The sequence below is a fragment of the Oncorhynchus mykiss genome, chromosome 18, assembly GCF_013265735.2.
Source record: "Oncorhynchus mykiss isolate Arlee chromosome 18, USDA_OmykA_1.1, whole genome shotgun sequence".
NCBI classification, from domain to species: Eukaryota; Metazoa; Chordata; class Actinopteri; order Salmoniformes; family Salmonidae; genus Oncorhynchus; species Oncorhynchus mykiss.
This window is the reverse complement of record NC_048582.1, coordinates 15671234-15680214: the sequence shown is the minus strand read 5'-3', so window position 1 is coordinate 15680214 and position 8981 is coordinate 15671234. Positions and strand designations below refer to the sequence as shown.

The 8981-nt window shown below is 42.7% G+C and overlaps 1 protein-coding gene across 4 annotated transcripts in view; it reads right to left on the bottom strand.

The window, feature by feature from the left end:
• Nucleotides 1-5285: 5285 nt before the first annotated feature.
• Nucleotides 5286-8981, bottom strand: part of LOC110495637 (fibroblast growth factor 14) — a 52743-nt gene continuing 49047 nt past the window's right edge. For all 4 annotated transcript variants that reach the window (XM_036951979.1, XM_036951981.1, XM_036951982.1 and 1 more), the window contains exon 5: nucleotides 5286-8897. In XM_036951979.1, coding sequence (XP_036807874.1) covers nucleotides 8743-8897 — 155 coding nt within the window. In that variant the 3' untranslated portion in view covers nucleotides 5286-8742. The remainder of the gene's footprint in view (nucleotides 8898-8981) is intronic.

Genomic DNA, 8981 nt, shown 5'->3' with positions numbered 1-8981 from the left:
GTTTGTGTAAAAAAAGAAGGGAACTTAATTAAAGAGCAGGAAATGAACTAGTTCTTTCACCTTTAGATAAAAATAATGAAAACAGTATAACTGCTCGTACATAATTGGTGTGGGATATTATTAATTTCAGATAAGGCTTCAAATATATATGCATTCAATCATTGCAGACAATGAAGGCATGCCAACAGATTTTCTTGTGTGTGTGTGTGTGTGTGTGTGTGTGTGTGTGTGTGTGTGTGTGTGTGTGTGTGTGTGTGTGTGTGTGTGTGTGTGTGTAGGTGCGTGTGTCTGCCTAAATGTGTGTGTTTGTGTCTCTGTGTCTGTGTGATTCTTTTAGCAATGGCAGCATCGACGTGTGGTTGTCAAGGTAGCAGCTCCAGAATTCCAGAATATGCTCACTGAGTCTGTACATAGTCAAAGATTTCCTTAATTTTGGGTCACAGTGTTTAGGGCCAAATAGCATTCTAGTTGGCTCTGTTTTTTTGTATATTATTTCCAATGTGTCGAGTAATTATCTTTTTGTTTTCTCATGATTTGGTTGGGTCTCATTGTGTTGCTGGACCAGCTTGCTTAGGAGGCTCTTCTCCAGGTTAATTTCTCTGCAGGTGATGGCTTTGTTATGGAAGGTTTGGGAATCGCATCCTTATATAGATGGTTGTAGAATTTATCGGCTCTTTTCTGGATTTTGATCATTAGTGTGTATCGGCCAAATTCTGCTCTGCATGCATTATTTGGTGTTTTACGTTGTACATGGAGCATATTTTTACAGAATTCTGCATGCAGAGTCTCAATTTGGTGTTTGTCCCATTTAGTGAATTCTTGGTTGGTGAGCGGATCTCAGACCTCACAACCATTAAAGGGCAATGGGCTCTATGACTGATTCAAGTATTTTTTAGCCAGATCCTAATTGGTATGTCGAATTTTATGTTCCTTTTGATGGTATAGATAGAAGGCCCTTCTTACCTTGTCTCTCAGATCGTTCACAACTTTGTGGAAGTTACCTGTGGTGCTGATGTTTAGGCCGAGGTATGTATAGTTTTTTTGTGTGCTCTAGGGCAACGGTGTCTAGATGGAATTTGTATTTGTGGTCTTGGGAACTGGACCTTTTTTGGAACACCATTATTTTTGTCTTACTGAGATTTACTGTCAGGGCCCAGGTCTGACAGAAGCTGTGCAGAAGATCTACGTGCTGCTGTAGGCCTTCAGATTCTAGTAGGGTGAGGCTGGGTGCTGCAGACTGTTCTAGTACCCTCACCAATTCGTTGATATATATGTTGAAGAGGGTGGGGCTTAAGCTGCATCCCTGTCTCACCCCCGACCCTGTGGAAAGAAATGTGTGTGTTTTTTTGCCAATTTTAACTGCACACTTGTTGTTTGTGTACATGGATTTTATAATGTCATATGTTTTTCGCCCAACACCACTTTCCATCAGTTTGTAAAGCAGGCCCTCATGCCAAATTGAGTCAAAATATTTTTTTAAATCAACAAAGCATGAGCAGACTTTGCCTTTGTTTCTCTCTCGGTCTCTCGGTCTCTCTCTCTATCTCATTCTTTCTGTCTTCTCTGTCTCTTTTTCTGTTTCCGTGGGGATTATCATTGTTAGTTTATTGACCACTATGAAGGCATCTCCGAAAAACTTGTGTAATATGGAATGGTGACAATATACAACAGGTGAGATCAGTATATGGTAACATTTACAGATTTCACCCTAACAGGGCTGAATATGAACACATTCAATGACTGCTATGGGAATTGAGGCAGTGTGTGTTTCTTAAATAGCGTCCTCTTCATAATCTCATAAAGTCTCTGGCGACATTTGAAAAGTTCACCCTCCTCGTTGTGAGGTCTCCGGATGACATGAGGGCAGATTGTGACTCCTCAGCTGCCTTGCCCTCTGACGCCGGGTGACATTTTAGAACCGTAATCAGGGTGCTGGATTTCGGAGGAAATAAACATGAGTGTCAGATTGTCCAGCGCTATTTCATTCCTACCGTACAATCGTTTTTTTTTGTCTCCACAAATGAATTCTGAACTGTAACCTTGCCTTTTCTCTCTGTAGCTTCATCGCCATATTTTATTTAGCCTCTTTTCTAACCTTTTATGTGAAAAAGGACTTTACCCTGACCCCCAAACACACACATTATAACATTTACCTCAAAATGAACACTGGACAGGTAATTGTGTGAAGGGCAGCTAGTATACTCACATTACAAACAACAACATGGTTCCACATGTCTGTACATGTGGGGTGTAAACATAATGACAAATGTGTTTCTTTTCTGTTGGCTTCAGATATGGCCAGAATGGCTCATGGTTGTGTCACTTTGTATAATACCCATAAGTCAGTGCTTTGGCATAGGCTCTGATTCCACGCGACTTCCCCCTCAATGCTCAGACTAATTTACATTATGCAAAACTTAATTACCACAGCCTAATTAGTTGGCAGTCTCATCTATCATTTAGAAAAGGAGAGGGGATGTCTGTGTGTTTGTCTAAGTGTGTGTGTGTGTGTGTGTGTGTGTGTGTGTGTGTGTGTGTGTGTGTGTGTGTGTGTGTGTGTGTGTGTGTGTGTGTGTGTGTGTACTGTATCTCTGTGTCAATGATGTGCCTTAATCTGCTGTGTCTTCTTGTGTCAGTTTTCTGAGCTGGTGCATCTTGGGTAAGGCTGTGGGCATGTCAAACTGAATTATGTTTTTCCTGTTCTGGCCACACCTGAAGCTTGACTTCATACAAACATTTTGGAATTCATGTTTTGGGACTCTGGACTCTGTTTGCACATTGACTGAAGGACAGATTGAGGACAGATACTATCAATCGACTGAGGAAGGAAACATAGCTTTCTATTAGCAAATCTCCAATCAACCAATCCCAATCCCAGACACATCTTTGTCATTTCCAATCAGCCTATCCAGTGAGCCGTAGCCAGCCAACCACTGTGTAACATGGATTGATGAGTATTGGAGAGGTGTTTTCTGCATTTAAGTCAGTTGTATCTGTGTGTTTGTGTGTGCGTGTTTTTGCGTGTGTTGTGTGTCTGTGTGCATGTCTGGGAGTCTGCCTGCCTACCTGTCTGCCTCCGTCTGTCTATCTGCATGTTTATGTACACTACCGTACAAAAGTTTGAGGTCACTTAGAAATGTTCTTGTTTTTGAAAGAAAAGCTCATTTTTTTTCCATTAAAATAACATCAAATTGATCGGAAATACATTGTAGACGTTGTTAATGTTGTAAATTACTATTGTAGCTGGATTTTTAATGGAATATCTACATAGGCGTACAGAGGCCCATTATCAGCAACCATCACTCCTGTGTTCCAATGGCACGTTGTGTTTGCTAATCCAAGTTTAGAATTTTAAAAGGCTAATTGATCATTAGAAAACTCTTTTGCAATTGTGGTAGCACAGCTGTAAACTGTTGTGCTGATTAAAGAAGCAAGTGGCCTTCTTTAGACTAGTTGAGTATCTGGAGCATCAACATTTGTGGGTTCGATTACAGGCTCAAAATGGCCAGAAACAAAGACCTTTCTTTTGAAACTCGTCAGTCTATTCTTGTTCTGAGAAATGAAGGCTATTCCATGCGAGAAATTGCCAAGAAACTGAAGATCTCGTACAATGCTGTGTACTACTCCCTTCACAGAACAGCACAAACTGGCTCTAGCCAGATTAGAGGTAGTGGGAAACCCCGGTGCACAACTGAGCAAGAGGAAAAGTACATTAGAGTGTCTAGTTTGAGAAACAGACGCCTCACAAGTCCTCAAATGTCAGTTTCATTAAATAGTACCCGCAAAACACCAGTCTCAAAGTCAATAGTGAAGAGGCGACTCTGGGATGCTGGCCTTCTAGGCAAAGTTCCTCTGTCCGGTGTCTGTGTTCTTTTGCCCATCTTAATATTTTCTTTTTATTGGCCAGTCTGAGATATGGCTTTTTCTTTGCAACTCTGCCTAGAAGGCCAGCATCCCGGAGTCGCCTCTTATAAACTTGGATTAGCTAACACAACGTGCCATTGGAACACAGGAGTGATGGTTGCTGATAATGGGCCTCTGTACGCCTATGTAGATATTCCATAAAAAATCAGCCGTTTCCCGCTACAATAGTCATTTACAACTTTAACAATGTCTACACTGTATTTCTGATCAATTTGATGTTATTTTAATGGCACAAAAAAAGTGCTGTTCTTTCAAAAACAAGGACATTTCTAAGTGACCACAAACTTTTGAACGGTAGTGTATGTGTGTGTGTCTATGTGAGATGACTTCATGCCGTTTAAAACATGGGGGATTTTCCTTCACGTGTTCAGTCAGAAATTTTCAATTTTCCATAGAGAATTAGAGGCATTAGACCGGGATGCTGGTTAATGTTACGCCTGGCAGCTCTCCACTGGAGCCAATCAGGAGATAAACAGCCAATAGAGGCACACGGAGAGACTTCGACACCCAAACAAAAGACCCAACGTGGATAAATGACTCGGGAACGTGGGCCTGAACAGAGGAGCTGGAGCGTGCGTTCAAGGGAACACTGCAGAAGTAATGATGCTAAACGGGAGCGTTTTCTCCATTGAAAAGAGCCAGACACAACCTAGGGCACAGTGTCTTTGTCTTCAGCATGTCGTCTGTGTTCTTTTCTGTTATGCCTCTTAGATGACCGAAAAGCCTCGAGTCTGAAGAGACCCTTGAGTCAACGCTGGGCTGTTTGAGTTGCAGTGGAGAGGAGAGCAGTTAAATGAGCCAGTTGGAAGTTGATGATGAGATGGACTTAAAGGGATACTTTGGGATTTTGGCTAAGTTGCCCTTTATCAACTTCCACACAGTCAGATGAACTCATGGATGCCATTTTTATGTCTCTGCATCCAGTATGAAATAAGCTAGAGGTAGTTTTGTGAGCTAATGGTAACTAGCGTTAGCGCAATGACTGGAAGTATATGTTATCTACTAGCATGCTAGCAGTTACAATATACTTCCAGTCATTGCGCTAATGCTAGTTAGCAATTGCGTTAATGCTAGTTAGCAACTTCCTTCAAACTGCACACAGATACATAAAAATGTAATCAGCGAGTTCATCTGACTCTGGGGAAGTAGATAAAGGGCTTGATTGCCAAAATCCTGAAGTATCCCTTTAAGGGGGCTATGAAAAAGCTACCAACTCATAGAGAGGAGATATTACCTAATTTATTTAGCTATTCATCCTTTGTCCAGCTCCTATGCCATGTTTTGATGTGAGGAAACATTCTCCTTTCTTGGTAATGTACCAGATTGGGACAATGCAGAGTAATGTCAATAACATCACCATGTCTCCTTCATATAAATATTTTATTCAATATGTTGTATCTGTGTATACAATGGAGACACAAACTGTACAGTGCAGACAAACTCTTTTGCATATATATGTATGTAAAGTTAGCGGTACATTTACCGACATGATCTCTTTTTTTTCTTATTTTTGTTTTGACTTGATACACATAGGCTACAGTACTACATGCTTATCTCCACTGCCTTTCTTGTTTACCATGCAACAGGTGAGAGACTGAGAGAGAGAGACAGATGGAGAGATAGAGAGAGGGGTGGGCAGGGGTAAGGGGAAGAATTAGATGGAATGTTGAGAAAGAAAGAGAAAGAAACGGAGAGAGAAAGAGAGAGAGGATTGTACATTTGCACAGTCAAAGTCAATTCAATTTGACAAAAACTGATCCAGTCTTACTTGAAGTAGTCAGTTAGAGATTCAGAATCCAGCAGCACATAGAGCTCACTGATGGCAGGATTCAATCAGAGACCTTAGAGAGAGTTTGGCCAATGCAGTCTGAACTATGACATCACAGAGCTCGATGGCAGCCACGTTCGTGTCACTGGGCAATATTGAACCCTCAAGAGGCAGCAATGTGGTGCCCAGCTCTACAGTTGGCCCAACTCTCCATATTAAAGGACTCTGGTTTCAACAGGAACAGAAACACCATTAACTCAAAGACACAACACCATCAAATTGTAGGTCTACATTTCTTTGTCAAGAACAGCAGCTTTTGTTCAGCTTGGTACAGACAAAACACTGGACAAGAAGTACAGCAAATGTTGCTTCAACACTTTCCCACAAACAGCCCAGTGGAATCTTTATTTTTACAGCGTATCTTTTCGAGTGGTTTCTCTATGATCTCACCCAGCTAGCAAGCTTACGGTGGCCCATGAGCAGCCTGGGCCACAGGGCAAATTCGGCATCCATGGCCCGTTTTGCTCATAGGCTTTACAGTGGCTGCCTGTTGTTATAAGCTCTTGGAGCTAACGTGAGTCTTCAGGTCCCAGGCACGGTTACAGGCTCAGCAAACTACCTCTGCTACTTATACAGGAAGTGACAGATCTTGATCCTCACAGTAAACATTTCAGCACAAAAACGTAACAGACCAACATCATTCCCTTATTTCATTTAGACGAATGACACGTAACAGAGTTTGGGTAAAGTCAAACGACGGGTAAAGTCAGTATCAATGGCTTCTAAATGAGAACGCTACAACTCCAAGATGGGATGGGAGGTTTGTAGTCACAGTGTGAAAGCCAACGGATATAGGACTACCGCAGCGTACCTCTTACCAATGCCAGCTTACAGCTACACCTCCAACATCACTTCTTTTACTGGTCCGTTTAGGACTGTTCCCTGTAGTGACTCTGTAGTGACTCTGTTCTTTCAATATTTTTTCTACGTTCTTCGACTCTGTCAACTTCACTATGTGTGCATGTACAGGGAGCTGTCAAAAATAAAGGAAACACCAACATAGTGTCTTAATAGGGCGTTGTGCCACGAGCCAGAACAGCTTCAATGCACCTTGGCATAGATTCTAGAACTGTCTGGAACTCTATTGGAGGGATGCAACACTATTCTTCTGCAAGAAATTCCATCATTTGGTGTTTTGTTGGCAGGTTGACATTTATTGTCATAAGTCTTGTCCTAGATGCAGAACTGAGCGATTTCCCCTTAGATAGGCCAGCTGCAAAGTGAAAATTGGCTTTTTGGTGTTAATTTAAGGTTAGGCATCAAGGTTAAAAGTGTGGTTAAAGTTAGGTTTAAAATCAGATTTTATGATTTGTGCCTGTGCCAGCTAGCTAGTGACCACTCTGCAGAACTGCCTCCAGAACAAGATTCATGACAAAAAACACTAACCTGCGTTTTGTTGATGGTGACGGAAAACGCTGTCTCAGGCACCGCTCCAGAATCTCCCATAAGTGTTCAATTGGGTTGAGATCTGGTGACTGTGCGGCCATTGCCTGTGGTTTACACCATTTTCATGCTCATCAAATCGTTCAGTTACCACTTCTGCCCTGTGGATGGGGGACCCTTATCATCCTAGGGGGGCATAGCCATGGTAGCCAAAATAATGGCCTGCCCAGGATTTGTATAATTTACCCTAAGATGGGATGTTAATTGCTTAATTAACTCAGGAGCCACACCTGTGTGGAAGCACATTCCTTCAATATACCTGGCATCCCTCATTTACTCAAGTGTTTCCATTATTTTGGGCAGTTACCTATACGTTGCCAGTGAAAATGCTACATGTCGGTCACCCTTGTGCAACTTGTGGCACTTTTCAAATATTGAATTGGAATTTCAATTCATATCCTGAATTGACCATGGCTCTGGATAGAAACTCATAGCTTCTCTGGACATGCTAGCTACTCTGCTACCATGCACTCTACCTACCTACCATGCATTGCATCTGCTACCTCCTCAATACTACCAACGCATTAACATCTCATCCCTAGCCCCAGTCCTCTCCCTCTATACAAGTCTTACAAAATATAAGTATTGCCCTCCTGCATCCTTCGCTGCCTAAATGAACCTACAAACACACACAGAGAAAATAGTGATAGTAAGAAATAGAATAGAGATGTGGAGGTAGAGATTGAGCGAAGCTAAGAAAGAATGAGAGAGAGAGAAACAGAGAGAGAAAGAAACTAAGATAGAATGAAGGAATGAGAGGGAGCGAGAGAGAGAAGCTAAGAAAGAATGAGAGAGAGAGAGAGAGAGAGAGAGAGAGAGAGAGAGAGAGAGAGAGAGAGAGAGAGAGAGAGAAAGAGAGGGACAATAATTTGAAAAATAGAAGATGACAATCCTGTTTTGTGTCTGTACAACAATCTATCCAGACGGTCGCTGGTGCATTTTGGGTATAGAATTATAAACAAACAAACAAATTGGTAAACAGACGAACAAACAGACTGTGGTCAATATGGATGGACTCTGTTGCTATAGTGCGTCAGAGTGAGAGAGGGGGCTTATGGGTAGCCATCAGCAGGCAAGGCTACCTGGCAAAAAGGAAGAGGGAAAAAAAAGCTTCGTCATCATTCTCACAGATTGTCACAGAAAAATAATCGTAAGGATTTGAAAAAGGCATTCCGTATCACGTAGGTAGGGCATTCTGCTGTCCAAGTTTGTAGTTTATCTAGCTGATACAAATCAGCCAATCCCCCTCCTCCTCCTTCCCTTCCTCCTCTTCCTCCTCGTCAACACCTTCCTCCTCCTTCTCCCCTCCCCTCCTCTTCTCCCTTCCACCTCCCCTCCCCCATCCCCCAAATGGAGTGGTCCATTTCCTCATCTCGAACACCACTGCACCGAATCAGCCAAAAAGAGAAAGAGAGAGAGAGAGAATGAGCGAGAGAAAGAGAGAGGAGGTGGGACTTAGCCCATAATTGACCAATCAAGGTGAGAGTTTGAGTGCAGTGGGCAGAGTCTCAAGTCTCTGTCGTGCGGGGGGAGAGGAGGGGGCAGGGTTATGTCGCAGTTTCCTTCGGGTCGGGTTTGTTGATTGGTTTGCCCCCATTCATGGCCACTGGTTCGCTGGTTGTGCTTTTGCTGGGCGGGACTCCGGCAACTTTAGGCAATGTCTCCCTGACGTCGTGCAACGACGGCTCCTTGTACATCGCAACTACAGAGAACAGGAGAGATCAGAGTGTTAGAGTGTGTGAGTGTGTGTGTGTGTGTGCATCCATGTGTGTGTGACAACCCCCTT